General features: G+C 43.4%; 1 protein-coding gene across 4 annotated transcripts in view; it reads left to right on the forward strand.

The window, feature by feature from the left end:
* Positions 1-25359, forward strand: part of LOC122789298 (nucleolar and coiled-body phosphoprotein 1-like) — a 1070760-nt gene that overhangs the window by 265350 nt on the left and 780051 nt on the right. For all 4 annotated transcript variants that reach the window (XM_044056613.1, XM_044056615.1, XM_044056614.1 and 1 more), the window contains exon 7: positions 3789-3972. In XM_044056613.1, coding sequence (XP_043912548.1) covers positions 3789-3972 — 184 coding nt within the window. The remainder of the gene's footprint in view (positions 1-3788; positions 3973-25359) is intronic.

Genomic DNA, 25359 nt, shown 5'->3' on the forward strand with positions numbered 1-25359 from the left:
GTGCTGTTTTTCTACGTTTTCTGTGTCTAGATTAGACTAACGGTTCTCTGCATTACCCTTTGGGTTTCCACTGTACCAATGGTGCAGAATACTTGGTTTCAGTCCTAGTTCATTGAGGGCTTCAAGGTATTCACATTTCTCTGTAGTTGGATATTTCTTATGTTTGTAGATAATTTTTTTTCAGTTGTTAGGATTCCCTGAAGTGGATTATGAAACTCCTTCAGTCTGGTGTTTCAAGTCTTATCTCATATCTTGCCTGTTGCTCACTTTTTTTTCTGAGATACTGTTTTAGATCTTTCCCTGGGAAGAATCTTGGATTGGACAAATTAGTACAAGGAAATATTCCTTGGTTTCTCCAACCGTTCTCTGGTGTCTTGACAGGGAATTTGTCAAGTTTCTGGTTTTCATGGTTTTTATGATTCTCATGAATTCACATAGCCAAACTTCACATGAAGTAAGTGGTACCTCAGATTATTCTGGATTAATTTCTCCTTATCTTCCATGATTCCAGTTCTGGGGTTTGACCCACAAAAGTTACTCCCTTCTGACAAATAGTTCTCACTCCAGCTCTCCCCTTCTTGCTTCAGCAGACTCCCCGTCTGTCAGGAATTTTTATTTTTTTGCTTGGGGAGCAGTTTCAAAAGGGATGAATGTGCAAGGTCTGCAGAACTTATAAGGGCAGTTCATAAATGTCAGCGATGATGCAGTTATCTATTCTTTTAAAAGCATCGTCATCCTTTTCCCCAGGACTTCTGCAGTTATCAAAGACTACAACACAATGATGTACATAAAGAGGCTAATGGGTACCATATCTTTATCCCCTTTGCAGACTTGCTGTGATAGTCTGGGAAGTCTACTGAGTCTTTCATATATTCCATCAGAGCAAAGTCTTGAACAGTATTAGGACAGACCCTCAGAAATGTAAATTACACCCTGGGGTCCTCCAGGAATTGATCCATATGTGGGGAACACTTCAGAGAGATTTGTGTGCCTCCTCTTAGAATGACAGCTTAAGACATCTTGTTCCAGGATTCCATGCAAACAGGCCTGGAAGACAGATGCCTTTCTACAGAAAGGAATGTTCTGTACGTCTTGCCCGTTACTAACTAGAGTTCTTGAAAAGATCCAGAGGGACTCCTTAAAGATTGTGGTGGCGACTTCTTTTTGGCCTAGGCAGTGGCTGTCCCTTACAAAATTGGCCAAAGGCAATTACCATAAGTTTCCCCCCACAGGTTGGGTTTACTCACAAGATGGGGGTTGTTTGATATACCCCGGTGAGAGAATGCTTCAGTTGACTGCCTGAATATTTTTGATATCTTTTAGGCACATTTTTCCCTTAAAACTTGCAGTCTGTATTTTTAAAGGTCGTGAAAAAAAACTTTTTTCTTGGTGTCACTGTAAAAACCCAGGGCACTTTTTAAGGCTCTGGTTGCCTTTGGTTCTTGATTTTCTTGGTGAGTTGTCTCTGTCCTGGCTTTAATTTTCAAGTCCTAGTAGCTTTTGAAAGGGGGTTTACATATCTAGCCACCTAGAAAACAAGTGGCTCCTCCTTGGGATGTTAATTTTGTGCTTGAAAAGTTAAGAGTTTTGAACCAGCTCATCAAGCTGATTTGCAGTTCTTGACATGGAATACTATTCTTGCAGATGTCAGAGCAATGTCCAAGTTGCAAGCTCTTATGGTGAGTCTAGTTTTACATCATTTTTATAAGGACATGGTTTCTTTAAGAAGAAATCCTTTTATGCCTAAAGGGATTTGGAGTTTAAGCCAGACTGTTCTTCCTGTATTTTTTCCACACCATAAAATTAAGGGAGAAAGTATCCTATATAATTGTGTCCACAGGCAGCTCATTTTACTACTTGGACAGAACCAAACCCTTAAGGAAAGCCATTCGGCTCTTAGTTTTTTTATTAGGATACGAAAAAAGGACAACCTGTGTCGAAGCAGATATTTTCCAGATGGTTGTGTTTTTTTTTTTTTTGCTATGCTCACTATTGCAATGCAGTTCAGGCGGGGTTAGGTCACATTCTGCCAGGCCTTTGCCTTCGTCTGTGACATTTTTTGAAAAGGTACTCTTAGTACCAGGTGGTTACCACTAGAATACTGTGTGCATACATTTGCAAAGCAATGCTGTCTGGATTCTTTTTTCAGGTCCATAATTAGACTTGGAAGAAAATTCTCCAGAGTCTTATGGGTGATTGAATTCCTTTTTTTCCTCCTTGTTTGTATTTAAACTATATAGCTTTGGCCACTGCAGCAGTGATCTATTGTTGACCATAGTATAGTTGTGTAAGTAAACATACCATAACAGCAGCTATTGTATTGATCACTGTTGCAGTGGCATTCCCTTTCCTCAACCACTTTCCTTCCACACCTTTACAATACATACAAAAATGTCACTCCACCTTTTGGACAAGAGTCCTTCAGGGTTCAAGCTTAGATCCATTGTTCAGTGTGTGTGATTCCTTTAAGAGAGCGTGTTAGGAGGTGGGGTTTAGATTTACCTCTTCAGAATGAGATATGCATTTCTTGGCTTACCGTCTTTGGCCATACCTTTGCTTTCTTGTAACCTGTTGGAGTGGAACACTTCCAAAAACTGAAACCATGGCAGTTCATGTTCTATTGATGGATTCTTGTGTTCCCTTGTTCTAAATGGTGTTGAGTCTGAAAAGGTGTGTAATTTTGGTGTTGTCTTGGACTTCAGGCTGAGATTTCAGGAGTGGTTGTCATCTGCTATGTTTTCGTGTTTTACGTGTATAAAACCTGTCCAAGTTAAAGTATTTGGATCATGCTGATCTTCAGTAGTTGCATTGGGGCCCTTTTTAAGCTGTTTGGTAGATCAGAGTTTGTGGTAATGGCTTGAGTACCTGGCACACAACCAGCCTCTATCCTTTAGCTGTACAGGTGTTAAGGTTCACAGCACAGGCATTACAGATTGCTACAGTTCAGAAGCTCCAGGGTGGAGTCTTCCTTTCTTTGGGACTCCATGGCTACTAGCTTTTTAATTAAGTTTTGTGCATGGAAGAGTCTCCATAAACAATGAAAAGTGAGCAAAAGGACTCTGCATCCCTCTGTAGATGGAAGCTATATCACCATTTTCACTTCTGGGAGACTGCTGGTCCTGGATAGAGAAAGTAGTCTTCCTAAATCCATTATCAAAACGGAAGAGATTGCAGTATGCCTTAAGGACTTTTAAGCATTCAGCTGAGTTGTCCCTTGGCCATTGGATGGGAGAAGCTTTGGGAATGCTACATTACTGTTGACAGAGTACTCGTTCCTGTAGAAGATATGGCTGTGAATAACGGCCTGTGATTTAATGGCAATTTCTCTGCTACTGTAGATGCAAGGTTTCCATGTGTTTTCACAATCTTGGTAAAGGTAGAAGTATGCATTTGTGTATATACCCAATTATTTGCACATTATGCCTGTGTAAACATGCAAATGTACACAGTATATATGTAAGTGAATGTGTATACATGTGCGTGTTGGTGTGCATTTTGCTGGCACGTTTGTGTGACATATATTACTGAATGGGGATAGTTAAACAAATTTGAAGAGTTTAAATCTAGCGATGTTCAGTTTAGTAGGGAAGTCTTTTGGAAAATGTTGAAATGCATATTAAATTACTGTATTGATTCTTTAAATATAATTTCTTAATAGCTTAATTGAAAAGTAGGTAGTAGTAATGAGTCTAACTGATGTACTTTTTTGTGTGCTCTGCTGTCCTTGTAAACTGTACTGAAGAAAATATAAGCCTTTCATGAAAGTTTTAATTTTCATGTTTTTACAGAAGCCAATTCCAGCAAAAATTACACAAGTAAAAGATAAGGTTAATGCCAAGCCTGCAGCAAAAGTTACACCAGCCAAGCCTGCAGCAAAAGTTACACCAGCCAAGCCTGCTGCTAAAGAGAGCTCTAGCAGTGAGGACAGCTCAGATGATGACACTCCAGCAACAAAAAGCAAACCAAAGTCAGGTGAGGACATCAGAAACTCACTAGTTGGTTATAGGTTTCACTTTCGTTTTCACATTTTTTGTGTTCGTTTTGATAACCTTGTGGTGGGCCCATGTGGTTGTTTATGGCTCTGTCTTTAACTTTGAAGATGTTTTTCCAGACTGATGGTGTTATTGGAACATCCAGTGTGCATGTTTATCTGTGCTTTGGTACGCTTTTGTGCTAAAGGCTTTCTGATGCAAGGCTGTTGCCCATCTAGGTAGCTCTTTGAAGCAGATTTTCTTGCTACAAATGCATAATCTGATTGTCCATTTCATTAGATTCATTGATTGGGTTATCCAATCCATCCTCAACTTTTTCAAGAGCTTGGATCCGTGACGGTAGCTCCACTTCTACCCACAATTCCCTCTAGCATCTCGATTTACCTGAGGTATTTGCTGCTCAGTCCTTTAGGGAGTGCAATTGGAGGGCTCTGGTTTCCAACACATAAGTGTTCTCACTTTTTTTGGCAGTTTTGTGGTCTAGTTATAAATATTCCTTTTTCTTGCTCTTTTTTGAAATTTTTTTCCTTTTCTTGGAAAAGAGGAGGGGAGAAAATTTTCCTTTTAATTTTTTTAATAGTATTCTTCCACCTTTGCTATTAACTAGTTAAGATTGTAAAATGTTTCTGTAGGCATTAACCTTAGTTTGGCCTGGTGGTTGTGGTTAACTTCCCCCCAGCATGTTGGATGTTCATGTTTCACTGTTGCAGTCATCACATTTGGGCAGGTTGCATCAGTCGGCCTGAATACCAGTGTCTTCGGATTTCTGTGTTTGATGTCACTTCTTCCATGACATCAGGTCATCGGGGATATAAAACATGAAGCCGATGCCATTACATTAGTCTTTCTTGCCATGCGGTGCCCGAAGCAGTTTGCAAGTGCCTGTCGGCTGCCTCCTGAAATTTTCGTTTTTCGAGTTTCAGACCTGAAGTCTTCTGAAAGAGAAGTACCCCTTTGGGGATCCTTTTTTCTTGCTCTAACCAATGTCAGAAAAAATGAATAATGGTCTTGCCTGTGTGGGAAGCAAATATCTCCGAGATTTTCATTCTTACTGTGTCACCTGTTTAGGCCCAGACGACTACGTTCCTCGCTGTCTGTTTTGTGCCTTGTTCAATGCCTGAACTATTCATCAGGCTATTTGTCGCTAAATTCTTATGATCTCCCATCTCCATATTCTGAAATGGCTTGGGTAAGCCATCCATCTACTGATCTTACGAAAAAACGTAAGGATAAAGACAGAGTATGCATAAGTCCAAAGCTGCTGACTATGCTTCCAATAAGTTAGTCGCCAGTCCGCCGGTACTCAGTGAGGCACTTTTGCAGCCCCCGATACCCGCTTCTACAGTTTCGCAGGCCTCTACCGAGACCCATTCGGAGTTTGGTATGCCGCAAGATGCTTCGACTATGGAACTTGCGGCTGTCTCTACCTTGGATGGGTCTGGAGCCGCTGTGCAGGCACCGGCTTCTGAGGGTGTATTCAGGCCTTCCGATTTTCGTACTAGACTGTTTCAAACCAAATGTACAGAATTTCTCAGGCCTAGAGTTCGCACTATGCTTAGAAAACTGACTACCAAAGCGCATTATCAGGCCCACATGCCACAAAAACAAATGCTTAAAATGTCTGAGGGACCTTATTTCTTTAATTAGGGGAAGTCAGCCTTCCCCCTCAAAAATGCAAAGAACTGATTTTCCTTTCGATTCTTCAGATAGAGTCTGATAACTCTGACCCTTCTGATTACCAGGACATACCGTTATCTACCTAATGAGGATTATGAGGCAGAGTATTCCATTCCCTCTGCTTCCCCACCAGAAGATTTTCTTTTGATGAAACCCTACATATCCTTGGAGAGCATTTTCGCTGGGAGAGCCAGGACTACTCTGTCCAAAGAGACTCTGGGAATTTTTAAACTTGCCTCAGCACAGGCCTCTAGCTATCCCTCCTGTTCTGAAAATTGTATATGTCTTCTTGGAATCCAGCCTTACCCCTGATACTTTGCCTCCAGATCTCAGGAAACCTGACTGATACTGCAGAGTTGTAGTCTGTGTACTTAATGATTTTTTATTGGAAACAGACTGCCTGCCTTGCTTAGATTATGTTTGAATACTTAGTAATGATGTATAATTTATTTTCTATTTTTTGTTTTGACTTAAGATTAGTTTAAGTTTGCTATTTCTACTACTGTTGTCTGATCTGAGTAATATACAGTGATTAACTAGAAATATATGGACTGAAAATCATCCACACAAGTTTCTTACACTGTTTTGTGCTATAGAGTTACCTGATTCCTCTAAGTATCCTGCAGATCCAGAGACTATTTCCCAGGGGCCTAAAGGCTACAACACCCAAAAATCCTACCCCTTCAGACAGGGATTCTAGGGCTTTAGACAGATGGGGGTAAGAAGGTATTACACCTCTGCTACTCTTGCCATCAGGGCTTTAAATTGCCAGCTTCATATGTCAGAGTATCAGCAACATATTATGGAACTAATTAAACAGAAAATGATGTTGATTCCTGATTGCATCAACTCTTGTAAATCTTTCTGTTCTGCACATTCTGCTAACCAAGTTGGTAAATGTACTTTGCAGTGTGGTTTTGATGCCTTAGGAAGCATCTTACGGGGCTGCTGTCAATGGGTCTGTTCTTAGAAGGCATGCTTGGCTTAAGGAACAAACCTTGCCAGACCATGTCAAAGTAAAATTACTTAGATGCACCATTAAACCAAGAGTGTTTGGCAATAAAGCAGAAGTCGTCCAGAAAAGGATGGAGGAAAAAGCTAAATCTATGCAAACTGTTAAAGATTTCTTACAAATACAGCCACCTAGATTCAGTAGGCATTGGCCTTCTAAAAACTGGTCTTTTCCAGTCCCTCCCAGACCTTCAGTCCAAGCCCAGGGGCAGTAGACCACCAAGAATACAGTCTCAGGGGTATGCACAGATATAAGCAATGGAGTGCTCCTACCTCTAAAACAGGGAGTACTAAGCTGCCATCCTATGATAGTCTCACAATGACTTATCCTTAACTCTTCCAAGCCTTGCCCAAATACTTGCACATTTGGGGGGGACTTGCTGTGCATGCCAAAAACTGGGAGCATATTACCCAGGACAGATGGGTCTTAAACATAGTTTCCCAGGGATACAGATTCTACTTCCACTCACTCCTGTCCCAATCCCACTCACTCCCATCCCAATCCCAAGTGGATGGCCAGACCTCCCTCCAAACAAGTGGGCCAGAGGCCCAAAAGCAAGCCTTTTCTCTTCTCAGTATCAAGGCTATTCAACCTGTCCCAGCAGAACAAAGGGGGCAAGGTTTTTATTCCAGACTGTTTCTGGTACCCAGAAAAGAAAACTCTTTGCATCCTATCCCGGATCTGTCTATTCTCAACACCTTTCTGGTGGTTCCAAAAATTCAAAATGCTTACTCTCCAACAGCTGCTTCCTATGCTAGCCAAGGTCTCCTGGCTAGCCACCCTAGACTTGAAAAAACTTAACTGCACATCCCCATAAGGTAATCTTGCAGGAAATTCCTACATTTCAGAGCAGGCTCTATGCACTATCAGCTTCTTGCATTTCCCTTTGGCTTATTTACTGTGCCCAGGGTATTCACAAAATGCCTAGCTTCAGCCATTGCATATTGCAGGCAGAGAAGAATTCAAATTTACCCATACTTGGACGATTGCCGGATTCAGGCAGACAGTCAGGATTTGCTACTATAGCACCTGACATTTGTAAAGATACCTCTAACTTCACTGGGGTACACAATCAACAAAAAGAAATAGCATCTGGTACCCAGCCAACAAATTGTATTCCTGGGAGCAAGCTTGAACACAGCTTCCCATATGGCTTTCCTCATTCCAGAAAAACAAATTTGACAGACTACTTCAATCTGCCAACGAAACCCAGCTATCTGCAAGAAAAATACTGCAAGCCCTAAGGTTCATGGCCTCTAATCCCATATGCAAGACTGCATATGAGGAAGCTTCAATGGTACTTAAAAGGTGTGTGTGGTTTCAACATTCTCAGGACCTGGAAATAAATCCTATTATTCCTTGCCTAAGGACAGAGTTCCTTTGGTGGGCAGAGGCAAGCTACCACAAGGTACTCACTTTTACTCAATCCCCTGCCGCCCAAACCCTAACAGACACATCAGGCTATGCATGGGGGGCTTACATGGCAGGACAATGCATTCAAGGCAAATGGAACCCAAAGCAAATGCACCTGAATATCAATAAAAGAAATGTTAACTGTACAGAATGCTCTGACAGCTTTAAAAGGCCTTATTCTTCCAAGGCCTCTATTGCTAAAGACAGACAGCACCACAGTTGTGGTACATAAACAAGCAGGGGGAACCCATTCCTACCCATTCTGCAGATTAGCCATGGCTCTGTGGAAAAGCCTTGAGCAGCCAAGTGCACCTGCAAGCTCAGTTCCTGCCAGGCAGACTAAATTCACTAGCAGACGACTTAAGCAGAAATCTCATGGACCTACACGAGTGGAAACTGGAACCCAAAATATTCAAGCTTTTGAGGCACAGGTGGGGGGCACCAGAGGTGGACCTGTTTGCATCCTGTCAGAACTATCAGTTGAGCAAATATTGCACCAGAATTCCCCACAGCTAAACTTGGAAAGTGGATGCCCTATCCTTTACCTGGGAAAGTCTCTCAATCTATGCCTTTCCCCCTCTGCCCCTCTCGAAGGTACTACTAAAGGGCAAACAGGGCAAGCCAAGGACAGTCCTGATTGCACCAGACTGGCCATGCCTGCACTGGTACCTGCTTTTGCACACTGACAGTGCCACCATGGCACCTGCCTCAGACCCCTTCCCAGCTGGAGAGCCAAATCTTGCACCCTCAACTACAGACCCTGAACTTGGCAGCCTGGCTCATCCCCTGAACTCCTCACCAGCAACCCTCCATAAACGGGTGCTGGATGTCATCCTTGAGGCAAGGAGGCCTAGTACTAGAAAATCCTATTCGGAAAAGTGGAAAAATAAACTGTTCCTGGAGCCATTCTCGGGGAATGAACACAACTGTGCCCAGCTTACCTCATATAGTAGATTACTTAGAAATTCTCCACAAAAGCCTATCCTCTTCAATTGATTCATGCCTTTGCCATCTCAGCTCATTATAGTACTGAGCCACCCCTCTTCTTTCATCCTCTGGTCAAACAGTTCCTGAGAGGAGCCAAAAATTTGACCCCCCCCCCCCCCCCCCCAAGGAGAGCTTCCACTCCAGCCTGGACCTTAACTTTGTATTGGAAAAGCTCACGCTTCCGCCCTTTGAACCTGTTGCTTCAGCATAGTTAAAATTCCTCTGATGGAAAACGTCTAGCCCATCACTTCCACAAGGAGTGTCTGAATTGCAGGCCCTTATGGCCATGGAACCCTTCATTATCTTCCACGCGGAGAGGGTTTCCCTCAGGACTAACCCATCTTTTATTCCCAAGGTGGTATCTAGTGTGGCTTTAAACCAATCCATTCATTTGCCAACTTTTTTCTCTAATCCTCAGAATAAAGAGGAAAAGATCCTGCACTCCCAGGACGTGCATAGGCAGCTTAGGTTCTTTCTGCACAGGACTAAGCCTTTCAGAAATTCTGACCAGCTGCTGTTCAGCTTTGCTGCAGGGCAGAGGGCAAGGCTATTTCAAAGCAAACCATTTCTGAATGGATAGCACACTGCATCCATTTCTGCTACAAACACCATGGGAAACCTACCCCACAGGGGATCAGAACACATTCCACTAGGGCTACATCAACCTCTACAGCATTTCTCAGGGGCGTCCCTACCAGGGACATCCTGGAAGCTGCTATTTGGAACTCTGTACACACTTTCACCAAACATTACCACTTACTGATTTTTTTTTTAAATCCAGAGCTGGATTTACCATAGCAGTCTTACAGGGGTTGCTGGCCAGTCCTAATACTTGTCTACCTCAACCCATCCTCAGCTTTGAGAGTCAACCCAAATGTGATGACTGCAGCAGTGAAACACGAAGAATATAGTACAGTTCTGTACACTTAACATGCTTTTTGCTGGGGGTGTTCCATACCATGTAATTGCTTCCTATTTTGGGGGCTTCTGACATCTGGGGCAAGAAAAATTATGTAATGGCGTCAGCTGCATGTTTTATACCCCTGACTACCTGATGTAATGGAAGAAGCGACAGCATCCGACGCAGAAATCCCAAGACTGTGGTATTCGGGCCGACTGAGGGCTACCTGCAGGCAGATAACCCAGATGTGATGACTGCAACAGTGAATACACTCCAACTACATTTGTGGTAAGTGTACACAACTGTACTATAAAGCTACTGGTTTAAAAAAATATATATATCTGCTTGTGGCCATAATAATCCGCCACAGGGTTCTCGCTCCTTTGTGTTTATTGCTTGGGAATCTGACATTTGGATTAAGCATGCACTCCTTTCAAGGCCAGGATTTTACAAGATTGTCGCAACAAGTTGTTGCTGAGGGACCTTCTTCCTGTCCAAGTAGGAGATTTGGCCACTCTTGCCTTGGGAGATATCCTCTCCTTCGTCCAAGAAGACTGGAATAAAGGAGAGGAGGAGAGAGAAGCAAGGAAAACATTGCCAGAATTGTTGGAGGCAATCTAGTCCTGCCCATAAGACTGACCTTAGGATGCAAAGGTTTGTCAGATTTGTTCTCCGTTTCGCCCTCTGCAATTCTCGCTGGAGCCAGTAAGTCCGAGATGTCATATTTATGTTCTGTAACTGAATTTTTAATGCTGTTCGTGTATCTGTTTTATGTCTAGCTTTTCTCCCCGGGCCCCTAATGACAATGGACATATCCAGTTAGACTAGCCCGGTCAACAAATGTAAAATAAAACAAATTTCCCATTCTTACAAGAGAAACCTCATTCTCTGCCACCATCAGTGGCTTCTTTTATGTCCTGTTCTTTGAAGCATCTATTGAAAAGCATCGTTGACAGGATAATGCAGAAGTTTCTTTGGGCACAAATTCAGTAAGGGGGGGGGGGGTCTTCAAGTACAGAACCCTTCATTGACTCTGGGTACGGCAGAACCCTTCAGTGACTCTGGGTACTGTTCAAACTGCCCCAGTTTTTTTGTCCTGTACCAGTCTTTGTAGTTTTACTAGTTTATGCTAAAAATGTATGCTCATCTGAACATTCATTAAAATGTATGTCCCTGGGCATTTGTTAAAGGACACTGCTTACATCACTGAATAGTGTTCAGAATGTCATTGTCTAGCAGTTATGTCTGCATAAAATGCCATGCATTTTGTGCAGGTTACCAGATAGTAGCAAAATCCTTTGTTTCACATGTGGCACTAAATCTAATGTTATCAGGGAAAACTTAACTGAGAAAGAAGAGGTAATAAGTTGTGAAGTGTCAGTATTTTGAACTTCATCATTATCACAGCAATTGGGTTAAGAAAGAAAGATCTAGAAATGCACTCCTAAGACAAGCTTGAAATGTAGCTCCATCCTTAAAGGATGGGAGCCTGTTGCTAATGCGGTGCATTTGAGGGTCGGCTCACTGAACCTTATTCTTCCCTTAATGGGGATAAGAAACTGGAAAGTCTCTGGTAATGCTGAGTAGGAAGGATCTGTGGCAGGTGGAATTAATGTTTGACCAGTGCTTTTTAATTTGGTTATAGGAGTAGCAGTTTAGTAGCAGAAAACTGAAAATTCCGTATGTAGCCTAAATTCTTGGCATCCATTGGCAAGTAAGTAGACAGATGAAGCTTTGTACAGGATGTTGCTTTATTGCAGAGGTTGAGGTGGGCTAATGGGGAGTTCTTTTGCTTTTACACTACTAGGTAATGACATTTATTGGAACTGCTACCGAAGTTGGAAGTACCAGTAAGTCATTTTGGGTAAATCCCAAAAGGTACTCAGTCATAACTGTAATGCCAGGTAGATCAAGTGAGTATTGAAATATGTGCTAACTATTTGATGATCGTGCTTCACTGTTGCACTCATCACATTTGGGTTATCTGCCTGCAGGTAGCCCTCAGCTGGCCTGTATACCAGAGTCTTCGGATTTCTGCGTCAGATGCTGTTACTTCTTGATGTTAGGTCGTCAGGGGTATAAAACATGCAGCCGACGCCATTACATCAGTCATTCTTGCCGTGCAGTGCCTGAAGCAGCAGTAAAGTGCCGGTTGGCCGACTTCTGAAATTTTCATTTTCGAGTTTCAGACCTGAAGTCTTAAAGATAAGCATCCCTTTGGGGATTTTTTTTTCATGTTCTAACTGATGTCAGAAAAAATTAACAGTTGTCTTTCCTGTGGAAAACCAATACCTCAGATTTTCATTCTTACTGCGTCACCTGTTTAGGCCCAGACCATAATGTACCTCGCTATCTGTTTTGTGCCTTATTCAACGCCCAAAATATTCGTCGTCTGGCTATTTTTGTAGCTAAATATTTTCATTCTTGTTTTCTGTACTCCAAAATGGCCTCAAGCCATCAGACTACCGATCTGAAAAAAACGCAAGGATAAAGACAGACCGCATAGGTCCAAAACTGCCGACTACGCTTCCATTAAGCTAGTTGCCAGTCCACTGGTACTCTGTGAGGTGCTTTCACAGACATATACCTGCTACTACAGATTTGCAGGCCTCTACTGAGACCCATTCGGAGTCTGGTATGTTGCGAGATGCTTCGATTATGGAACCTGTGGATGCCTACCTTGGATGGGTCCGGAGCCACTGTGCAGGCACCAGCTTCTGAGGGTATATTCAGGCCTACTAACTTTTCATATTAAACAAACTTTTTCAAGCTAGAAAGACAGAATTCCTCAGGCCTAAAGCTCGCACTACGCCTAGAAACTGGCCAAGCTGCATTTTCAAGCAGATATGCCTCGACAAATGATTAGAGTGGCTGAAGACCTCATTACCTTAATTGGGGAAAGCCAGCCTTCCCCCTCTAAGACATAGAACTGATTTTCTTTCTGATTCTTCTGATCAGGAGTCTGATATCTCTGCTCCTTCTGACTACCAGGATTTACCCTCATCTACTTATGAGGATTCTGATGCAGAGGATTTCATTCCCTTTGCTTCCCCTCCAGAAGATTTTTCTTTTGGTGAAACCTTTCATACCCTTGGAGCATTTCCGCTGGGAAAGCCAGGACTCTTCTGAGTCCAAACAGAGACTTGGGGAATTCCTGCCTCAACACAGGTCTCTAGCTATCCATCCTGTTCTGGAGATTGTCGATGTGTTCTTGGAATCAAGCCTTACCCCCAGACACTTTGCCTCCAGCTGCAGGAAACCTGACCGGTACTACAGAGAACCTGACTCTCTCAAATTCCTCTTCAAGAATCCTACTGTGGATCTAGAGACCATTTCCCAAGGACCAAAAGACATTAAGGCTACTACTGCCAAAAATCCTACCCCTTTTGATAGGAACTCTAGAGCTTTAGACAGATGGGTAGGAAGGTATACTGTTCTGCTACTTTGGCCATTAGGGCTTCAAATTGCCAGTTTCATATGTTAAAGTATCAGCAGCATATTATGGGACTAGTTAAACAGCAATTGGTAGTTAATGCATTCTGCTGAACAAGTTGGTAAACGTACTTTGGAATGCGATTTTGATGCTTTAGAAGCATGTTGCAGGGCTGCTGTCACTGAGTCTGTACTTACAAGATATGCTTGGCATAAGGAACACAATTTGCCAGGTCATGTCAAAGCTAAATTACTGACTGCACCCTTAAACCAAAACTGCCTTTTTGGCAACAAAGCAGAAGTCCTCAAAAGGATGGAGGTAAAAAAGCTGAATCTATGCAAACTGTTAGATTTCTTACAAGTACAGCCTCCTAGATTCAGTAAGCATTGGCCTTCAAAGATCTGTTCTTTTCCAGTCCTTTCCATGCCTTCAGTCCAGACCCAGGGGCAACAGACCACCAAAACTTCAGTCTCAGGATATGCACAGATCCTAAGCAGTGTGTGTGGGGGGGGCTCCCACTTTCAAAGCAGGGAGTAGTAAGCCACCCCCCTATGGAAAAATGGCACAATGACTTCTCCGTAACTCTTCCAAGCCCTGTTCAACTACTTGCTCCCTTGGGAGGAAAGCTTGCCCTGCTTGCAAAAAACTGGGAACTCATTACTCAGGACAAATGGGTTTTAAACTGTTTTCCTAGGATACAGATTCCACTTCCACTCACTACCAACCCCAAGTGGATGGCCAGACCTCCCCCCCAATCATCAGTGGGTGGAGGCCCAAAAACAAGTTATCTCTGTCCTCAGTATCAGGGCTATTCAACCTGTCCCAGCAGAACAAAGGGGACAAGGTTTTTATTCAAGACTGTTCCTGGTTCCCAGAAAATAAAACTCCTGGCGTCCTATCCTGGACCTGTCTATTCTCAACACTTTTCTGGTAGTTCCAAAATTCAAACTGCTAACTCAGCTTCTTCCTATGCTAGCCAAGGATGCCTGGCTGGCAAACCTAGACTTGAAAGAAGCTTACCCTGCACATCCCAGTAAGGGAATTCTGCAGACAATACCTATGATGTTCGTGTTTCACTGCTGCAGTCATTACACCAGGGTTATCCTGCCATCAGGTGGTCCCGCAGTCGGCCAGAGTTCCAAAGTCTTGGTCCGGTGTCTGTTGCTGTCTCTTCTTCCCTGACGTCAGTGCGCCAGGGGGTATACAAGATGCAGCAGACGCCATTTTCTTCAGTCTTTCTTGCTGCGCGGTGCCTGAAGCAAAAGCAGTTTGCAAGTGTCGGTCCGCCGACTCCTGAGATTTTCGATTCGAATTTCAGAACCAAAGTCTTTTATAAAGCTAAGTACCCCGTTGGGGAAATTTTTTCTTGCCTCAGACAGATGTCAGTAAAATTTAATAATTGTGTTTCTTGTGGGAAGCAAATACCTCAAGGATTTTCATTCCTACTGTCAATTTTGTGCTAGGTTTAACAAGTGCACTATTAAACGTCTGTTTGATTTTGCCCGACATTATTTCGGTAGAAAATTCAATTACACCATGTCGTCGGATCAACCGTTGACCGGAATACACAAAAAGCGCAAAGACAAGGACAGGCATCCAAGGCCCAAAACTGACTACGAACCCTCTTCTAGGCCAGTCCCTGGTTCTCGGCGAGGTGCCTATGCAGCCCCCTGACTACCGCTTCTTTAGAACCACAGGTCGCCTCCAACTCCCACATGGAGATGGCTGTGCCTCTGGATACTCAAGATTTAGGGCCTACCGAAACTAACCCTTCAGAGGGATCCGGAGCTGCTTAGCAGCCCTCTGCTTCAGAGGGTGTATTCAGACCAACTCGGCTTACCATCAAATCTTCTGCAAAGTCTAAGACCCCTTTAAAGACTAAGAAGCAAATACAGCATTCACCAGGACAGGCCTCCATGCCTAAGAAACAGATGCTCAAAATGGCCGAAGACTTAATTACTCCGATCAGGGGTTCCCATCCCCCTCCTGATAAAAAGCCTAGACAGGATGCAGACTGACTCATCTGACCAGGTTTCCATCTCTTTGGATTCCTCTTAAGATCAGGGATACTCTACCCCCCTATGAGGATTCTGATGCTGAAGAAAAAATTCCTTCAGCCTCTCCTCCAGAGGACTACTCTTTTGGGGAAACATTACATACCATGAGGGAACATTTCCATTGGTAGGGCCGGGATTACTCTGAATCCAAGAAAAGGCTCAGAGATTTCCTTTTATTGCCCCAGCACAGACCCCTTGCTATTCTAACAGTGTTAAACATTGTGGATGATGTGTACTCTGAATCTAGTTTAAGTCCTGATTCTTTGCCTCCTGCTCTAGTCAAAACAGATACTACAGAGTCCCTGACTCTCAGATTTTTTATAAAAGCCCTGTTGCTGATCCTGAAACCATTTCCCAGGGTCCCAAAGGGGTAAAGGCCTCTACAGCTAAAAATCTAGTTCCCTCTGGCAGGGATTCTAGAGCATTAGACAGATGGGGGAAAAAAGTATACGCATCTGCAATTTTAGCAATGACTGCCTTAAATTGCCATTTTCACATGCTTAAATATCAGCAATATTTAATGTCTCAAAACAAAAAATGCTTCCAAATTCAGAACATCCTGACTTTAAGGAAATGCAGGATTTATTGCATGCAGCAGAACAAGTGGGAAAACATACTTTGCAGTGTGGTTTTGATTCATTAGAGGCCTCTTGTAGAGCAGCAGTTACAGGGTCTGTGATTTGAAGGCATGCTTGGTTAAAAGAACAAAGTTTACCTGATCATGTTTAAGCAAAATTATTGGATGCATCTTTGCAGCAGGATGTTTTATTTGGAGTTAAGGCAGAAGAGATATTAAAGAAAATGGAGGATAAGGCAAAATCTATGCAAACAATGAAGGATTTCTTACAGGTTCAGCCTCCTCGATTTAGCAGAAATTGGCCTTCAAAAAATTGATCCTTTCCAGTTAGACGGACCACAAAGGGGCAGATACAGATGTCCAAGAGGCAGAGGTCAGCTACAAGGTTCTTGCAGACCTCAACAATGGGGTGCATCAACCCAAAAAGGAGGGGAAGACAGGCCATTTAACAGTCCCAATGACTTCCCCCTTCAGCTGCCAAGCACTTCCCCCTTGGGAGGAAAACTAGCACTTTTTTCTCACAATTGGCATATGATCACCCAAGACAAATGGGTCTGAATATTGTATCTCAAGGTTACAGGTTCCAGTTTTCCAAGGCTAAAAGGAATGCCAAACCTGCCACCAAATCAATGGGCAGAGGCTCAAAAACAAATTACAGCCCTCTTGGAAATGTGAGCTATTCAAAAGGTACCAACACAGGAGCAAGGACAAGGATTTTACTGAAGACTTTTTCTGGTCCCCAGAAAGGAGAAAGCCTGGAGGCCCATTGTGGATCTTTTCTAAATACTTAACTGGATGTTCCAAAAGTCAAAATGTTGACACTACAGCAGCTTCTTCCCATGCTGGGCAAGAAGGCTTGGCTCGTAACTTTGGACCTCAAGGAGGCATACCTGCATGTCCCTATCAGACAAAATTGCAGAAGATACCTCAGATTCTTAGCAGGTTCAATGCATTACCAATTTTCTGCACTGCCCTTTGGCTTATCTACTGCGCCCAGGGTCTTTACAAAATGCCTAGCACCAGTAATTGCATTTTGTAGACAAAAGAGGGGGTTCAGATATACCCATACTTGGACGACTGCTTTAATCAAGCAGAAAGCAAGGACATTCTTTTAAAGCATCTGGCGTTTGTAAAAAGCTTGCTAATTTGCCTAGGGTACACAGTAAACGAAAAGAAGTCAAAACTAGTGCCCTCACAAGAGGTAATATTCCTGGGTGCCAGCTTAAATACAACGGCCCAGATGGCGTATCTTTGACCAGCAAGGACATCTGACACAATACTATCAATTGATGGCAAAACCCATCTCCTTGCAAGAAAAATTCTGCAGGCCTTTGGGTACATGGCATCTTGCATATTACTAATTCCATATGCCAGACTGCGTATGAGGAAATTACAATGGTACCTAAAGAATGTTTGGTCTCAACACTGTCAGTCTGGAAACAGTAATACCACTTATTCCCTGCCTACAACAGGAGTTTCGATGGTGGGCACAGGCATGTCACCTAAACAAGAGACAACCTTTCACTTGGCCCTCAGCCCGACACTGACAGCAGATGCTTCGGATTATGCCTGGGGAGCACACATGGCAGGAAAATGTATTAAGGGCAAGTGGACCGCAGAACAAAGGCATCTTCACATCAATCAAAAAGATGCTAGCAGCTTTCAAGGACCTTTTACATCCAGGACAACTACTACTAAAGACTGACAACACCACAGTTATGTAGTACATAAACAAGCAAGGGGGCACTCATTCATACCCCCTCTGCAGGCAAGCCATGACCTTGTGGAATACAGCTCTAACCTTTCAAGTACATCTGCAAACACAATTCCTGCCAGGAGAGAAAAATACTCTGGCAGACTTGAGCAGAAACATCATGGATCCACATGAGTGGAAATTAAATCCACAAATGTTCAGCATGATAGCACAAAAGTAGTGTAGCCCGGACATAGATCTGTTTGCATCCCCACTGAATTGCCAGCTACAGAAATTTTGCAGAAGGAATTACCACACACAAGCATGGAAAGTGGATGCTCTCTCATTCTGCTGGAAAAACCTATAAGTCTATGCTTTCCCACGCCTCTCCTTTCAAAGGTACTCCTAAAAGCCAGACAAGAAAAGCCAAAAATGATCCTGATTGCCCCAGACTGGCCACGCCTGCACTGGTACCCAATCTTAAAGAACTTGGCGCAGGGCCCACCATGGATTTTACCTCAAGTTCCACACCTGACTTTTGCAATCTGATATTTCACAGCCAGCTCAAAACATTAAGCCTGGCTGCATGGCAGTTCACTTAATAAAGCAGACTACACCCCTCACTAAAGCTATGATCTATGTTATTTTGGAGGCCAGGAGGCCTAGCACCAGGAAATCCTACTCAGAAAAGTGGAAGAGATTCTGTGCCTGGAACCAGGCTCAAAGCCTTAACCCTGTTGTCCCCAACATTCCTCATACTATATTTAACTGAGATGCTGGACAAAGGCCTATCTTTTTCATCCATTAAAATCCACGCCTCTGCCATCTCTGCTCATTACAACACAGATCCACCAATTTTGTCGCATCCCTTGCTTAAACAGTACCTCAGAGGGGCTAAAAACATAAGACCGCCCCATAGAGCTCCAACTCGGGACCTTAACTTTGTCTTGGAGAAATTAACTTTACCTCCTGTTGAACCAGCAAATTCAGCAGAATTAAAATGTCTCCTGGAAAACTGCTCTGTTCTTGGCAATAACTTCAGCACGAAGAGTTTCAGAGTTACAGGCACTAATGGCAGTGGAACCTTTCATCATTTTTCATCAAGACAGGGTGTCCTTACGAACAAACCCTACTTTTATGCCAAAGGTGGTATTAAGTGTGGCCCTAAACCAAACTATTCATTTGCCAACATTTTATCCAAATCCCCAAAATAAAGGGGAGAGACTTCTGCCTACTTTGGATATACATAGACAACTACGCTACTATTTGGACAAAACAAAAGCCTTCAGAAAAACTGAGCAATTGTTTGTGGCATATGCTGCAGGATCACAGGGGAAAACTATTTCAAAACAGACCTTTTCCAAATGGATAGGACACTGTATACGTTTCTGCTACTCACAACATGGAAAAGCCGTGCCTAGCAACATCGGGTCTCATTCCACAAGGGCTACAGCCACTTCATCTGCCTACTCAGAGGAGTACCTACTAAGGATATTTTGGAAGCAGCAATTTGGAGTTCAGTTCATACCTGTACTAAGCATTACCACCTGCCTCTTTACTCAAAATCCAGAGCTGGCTTCGCCACTGCAGTGCTGCAGGGCCTTATAGCCACACCCAATGCTTTTTAGCAGCAGTCACCCAACCTCAGCTTTGGGATTCTACCCAAGTGTAATGACTGCAGCAGTGAAATGCAGTGAACATAGCACGGTTTTGTACCTACCATAAATGTAGATGTTCGAGTGTCTTCACTGCTGCAGTCCAGGTTACCCACCCTCCATCCCCACTATCTTTCCTGGGACTTATCTGTACCTCACTACCTATACAACCTGTTTGGTGTATTTGCTTGTAATTGAAAGAATTGGTTTTCATTTTTTATGTATTGGTCATTAGCAATGTATATTGCCTACCTATTTGGGGGCACCTGACATTTGGGGCAAGAAAAACTGAAGAAAATGGTGTCGGCTGCATCTTATTTACCCCTGGCGCACTGACGTCTGGGAAGAAGCGACAGCAACTGACGCCGGACCAAGACTTTGGAACTCTGGCCAACTGTGGGACTGCCTGACGGCAGGATAACCAAAGTGTAATGACTGCAGCAGTGAAGACACTCTCTAACATTTACATTTATGGTAGGTACAAAACTGTACTTTCCGGAGTGGGCTGCATGCACTATTTGTTCTCTGCAGTTATCTTTGGCTTATCTACTGCGCCCAGGGTTTTCACAAAGTGCCTAGCTCCAGCCATTGCATTTTGCAGGCAGAGAAATATTCAGATTTACCCATACTTGGACGATTGACTGATACAGGCAGAAAGTCAACACCTGGCATTTGTAGAGAGACTTCTAACCTCACTGGGGGTACACCATCAACGAGAGGAAATCACACCTAGTACCCTGCCAACAGATTGTATGCCTGGGAGCAAGCTTGAACACAACTTCCCAGATGGCATTCCTCACTCCGGAGAAACAAGTTTGACAACCTCCTTCAACCTACTGGCCACAAAAACCCAGCTATCTGCAAGGAAAATCCTGCAAACCCTGGCGTTCATGGCCTTTTGCATTCTGTTAATTCCATATGCAAGACTGCATATGAGGAAAATTCTGTGGTATCTTAAAGGTCTATGGTGTCAACGTTCTCGGCACCTGGAAACAATGAATGTTATGTAGTCCTGTCTCGCCTCCATTATTGCGTGTGGATTCGGAGCGGATACTCTGCTTTTAGAAAGCCTGAAAACGTCTGATTGGCTCGTGGCTAGGAGGTATCCCATGGTGCATGAGCACATTCCCCAGATCTCATTTGCAGCGTCTTCAGTCGGAAGCTTCTTTTGGTTGGCCATGGCTAAGTGATTCCGTTTTATTATTATTACTATGTATTAGGAGTTTTTGCTTCTAGTGAAGCTTTTTCTGTCAGTCTATCGCTGACTGTCTATTGTGATTACTGATTTGGGCCTTTATCTGGATTTGACCTTGTCGTTTAAAAATTACTTGGGCCTGTTGGCTGTTTGTGTGTGGTATCCCGTGAGTGGTTTTTTTTTTTCTTTTCTTGGCTAGACCGTTTAACTTGGAGGTTCTAGTTTTGTCCCAGTTTCTTTTCTTGCACTAGGTTCATTTAAGTTAGAGAACCTAATAACCCCCTTTTTATTTTGTGGGGGGCGGGGCTAGATCTGCTTAAGTTAGAGGATCTAGTTCCTCTTGTGCAAGTGTTGGCTTTCCTCTGCTGCCATTATGTCTAAGAAACCTAAAGAACACAAACGGTCAGGCTTTAAAAAGTGTATTAAATGTTTACAAAAAATGTCCACTGATGGATATAGCGTCTGTGTGTACTGCTTAGGGGCCCTACATCTACAAGCAACTTGTCTTTTCTGCCATTCTTTTAGCCCTAGAATACTCCAGGAATGGAAGAATAAGCTGATTTTGAAAGGCATGTTGAAGCTGTCCTTCGAGGAAGACCTAGCCAGTTGTTCCTCCTCTTCTATGTCGCATTCATCCAGGAAGGATAAGGGCAAGACCTCTAAACTGCTTTCTCCGGCCCCAAATTCTGCCTCAGAACCTCCACAGAAGTTACCAAAATCTGAGTTGGTCTCTGTCTCTTCGGCTTCATATTCTTCGGGGCTGATGAGATTTTGGATATAGACCCTGCAGTATCGGCACAAAGTGTTTCGGCGCCAATCACTCGCCGTCCTCTTCAGAGCTGGTCAATGGATATTCCACTATTCTCCCCACTCTTAAATCTCCTATATTGCAGAGAACAAGATGTTCTTCATGTTTACTATTGCAGTCATTACATTTGGGGTAATCTGCTGGCAGGTTGCCCTCAGTCTGCCTGAATAACAAAGTCTTGGGTCCTGCATCGGTTGCTGTCTCTTCCATGACGTCAGGTTGTCAGTGGTATAAACATGCAGCCAATGCCATTTTAATCTTTATTGCCACGTAGTGCTCGAAGCAGAAGCAGTTCGCAAGTGCCAGTTGGCAGACTCCTGCAATTTTTTCAGAACCAAAGCCTTCAACCTAAAGCCAAGTACCCCGTTGGGGAAACTTTTTTCTTGCCTCTTACTGAGGTCAGTAAAAGTTAATAATTGTATTACTCGTGGGAAGCAAATACCTCATATGGACTTTCATTTGTACTGTATTCCTTTCCTAGGCCCTGACCACAATGTGCCTTGCTGTCGGTTTTGCACTAAATTTAATCAATGCATTAAGCGTTGATATATTTTTGCATCTCCTTATTTTGGCTCAAGATTTAACTATCCAGAAATGTCAATTAGCAATCAGACTACCAGAATACACAAAAAACACAAAGAAAGACAGACCGTCAAGATCCAAAACCGACTAGGAAGCTTCTAAGCCAGTCACCGGTACTCAGTGAGACGCTTTCACAACCCCTGATGCCCGCTATTTTTGATTCGCAGGCCTCTACAGAGACCCATTCGAAGTCCGGTATGCCGCGAGGCACTTCAAGTATTGGACCAGCGGATGTCTTTCCCTTAGATGGGTCGGGAGCCGCTGAGCATGCACCGGCTTCTGAGGGTGTTTTCAGGACTAAAGATTTGTATATTAAACTGACGCCATCAAAAACAAGGCCAAAACCAACTTCGATGTCCAAAAAAATGACGCATGGGCCACGTGTTCAGGCCCCTATTCCTAAAAAAACAAATTATCAAAATGGCTGAGGATTTAATTACCTTGATCATGGGTTCCCAACCCCCTCCTGCTAAGAGGCCTAGGCAAGGCACTGATTATGAATCTTCAGATCAGGTGTCCATTTCTTCTGATCAGGAATTTTCTATCCCACCTTATGAGGATTCTGATGCAGAAGAATCCATTCCTTCTGCTTCTCCTCCTGAGGATTTTTCTACTTTGCATACCTTAAGGAAACATTTCCATTGGGGAGTCAGGATTTTTCTGAATACAAAAAGAGGCTTAGGGATTTCCTTCCTCAGCATAGGCCTTTGACTATACCTCTTGTTTTTAGACATTGTTGATGTTTTCTCAGAATCCAGCATGGTTCCTGATTCCCTGCGCCTCTGGCTCCTAGTAAGCCAGATGGATATTACAGGGTTCCTGACTCTCAAAAGTTTCTTTTTAAAAACAGTACTGCTGATCCTGAAACAATTTTGTAGGGTCCCAAGGGTGTTGAGGCTTCTACTGCTAAAAATCCTACCCCTTCTGATAGAGATTACAGGGCGCTGGATAGATGGGTTAAGAAGGTTTACATGTCTGCAACCCTGGCAATCAGGGCTTTAAACTGTCATTATCATATGCTTAAATATCAGCAGCGTGTCGTGGGCTTACTGAAACCGAAAATGATGTTTTCTGACCGTCTAGAAAATAGTTACAGGATTTATTGCATTCAGCTGAATAAGTTGGAAAGCATACTTTCCAATGTGGTTTTGATTCCTTGGAGGCCTCTTGCAGGGCCGCTGTAACTGGATCTGTGATAAGAAGGCATGCTTGGCTTAAGGAGGAAAATCTTGCCTGATGATGTTAAAGCAAAATTGTTGGATGCTCCTTTCCAACAGGACAGTCTATTTGGTAATAAGGTAGAAGTTGTTTTGAAAAAGATGGAAGACTAAGCTAAATTTATGCAAACTGTAAAGGATTTCCTACAAGTGCAGCTGCCCAGGTTCAGTAGGCACTGGCCTACTAAGAATTGGTCCTTTCCAGTATCCAGCAGAGCAGCTCAGGCCAAACCCAGACATTCCAAAGGCTCCCGGTTTCAGTCGCAAGGAAATTACAGAACAAAACCAATGGGGTGCCTCCACCTCCAAATCTGGAAGTAGCAAGGCCCCTCCCTAAGTCTCAATGACTTTTCTCTGCCATTTCCAAGCACTTGTCTTTTGGCAGCCCCTTTGGGGGGGGGGGGACTAGCACTTCATGCACAAAATTGACATCTATTACCCAGGATAAGTGGGTCTTAAATATAGTATCCCAGGGATACAGATTTCATTTCCACACATTGCCAATTCCAAATGAATGGCCAGATCTGCCTCTAAATCAGTGGGCAGAGGCCCTGACGCAAGTTATGTCCCTCATGGATATGGGGGCTATTCAACTAGTACCAGAAAAGGACAATGTTTTTATTCATGACATTTGCTGGTACCCAGAAATTACTAATAATGGCATCCAATTCTGGACTTGGCCATTCTAAATACTTTCTTGGACATTCCAAAATTCAAGATGCTGACTCTACAAAAGGTACTGCCTATGCTGGACAAGGATGCCTGGTTGGTAACTCTAGTCTTAAAAGAGGCTTACCTGCATATCCCAATCGGGCAATCTTGCAGAAGATAGCTCAGCTTCAAAGCAGGCTGTTTGCATTACCAGTTCTCTGCACTGCCCTTTGGCTTATCTACTGCACCCAGGGTCTTTAAGTGCCTGGCACCAGTAATTGCATTCTGCAGACAAACACTCAAATTTATCTTTATCTGGATGATTGTCTAATTCAGGCAGAAAGCAAGGACACTCTTCAACATCTGGCGTATGTGCAAGACTGCATATGAGGAAACTTCAGTGGTACCTAAAAAGCTTATGGAGTCAACATTGTCATAACCTGGAAACAATGATTCCGATCATTCCTTGCATGTAACAGGAGTTTTTATGGTGGGCAGAGGCCTGTCACCAAAACAAGGAACTGTCATTGATTCCACCCCCTGCCACCCAAACCCTGACTACAGACTCATAAGATTATGCTTGGGGGGGGGGGGGGCATCTGGCAGGGAGATGCATTCAGGGCAAATGGAGCCCAATTCAAATGCACCTACATATCAACCAGAAAGAAATGCTAGCTGTACAGCTCTGACAGCCCTCAAGGACGTTCTTTATCCAGGACAACTACTGATAGACTGACAATACCACAGTTATGTGGTACATAAGCAGGGGGGTACCCACTCCTCCTACCCCCTTTGCAGATTGTCCATTGCTTTGTGGAACACAGCCTTCACTTACCATATACATCTACAAGCTCAATTCCTGCCAGGAAAGCAAAATACTCTGGCAGACGAACTAAGCAGAAATCTTATGGAACCACATGAATGGATACTGGATCCACAAATCTTCAGCATGTTGACACAAAGATGGAGGAGCCCACACATTACTATCAGTTGGACAAATTCTGTGCAAGAATTAATCACAAAATAGCTTGGAAAGTGGATGCTCAATCCTTCAGCTGGAAAAACCTATCAGTCTATGCCTTTCCCCCTCTGCCTCTGCTCTCCAAGGTTTTACAAAAAGTCGGATGGGAAAAAAACAAAAATGATTTTGATTGCTCCAGACTGGCCTCGCCAACACTGGTACCCCCTCCTACGCAGTGTCACACCTACCTCCTTGATACCTGCCTCAGACACCTGATATACGGTCTCAGAAGAACTATCAAATTCTGCACACTCCGCTGCAAACTCTGAATCTTGCAGCGTGGCTAATAAACTAATTTCACCAGTCATATCTCTCAACAAACCTGTGATGGATGTCATTTTTGAGGCTAGAAGGCCTAGTACTAGAAAATCTTATGCTGATAAATGGAAAAGATTCTGTGCCTGGAATCAAGCACAAGGAATAAACACAGCAATGCCCAGTATTCCTCAGATTCTGCAATATTTAACTGAGATGCTTCATAAGGGCCT

This window comes from Protopterus annectens, chromosome 14.part0, assembly GCF_019279795.1.
Source record: "Protopterus annectens isolate FY-2018-M chromosome 14.part0, PAN1.0, whole genome shotgun sequence".
NCBI classification, from domain to species: domain Eukaryota; kingdom Metazoa; phylum Chordata; order Ceratodontiformes; family Protopteridae; genus Protopterus; species Protopterus annectens.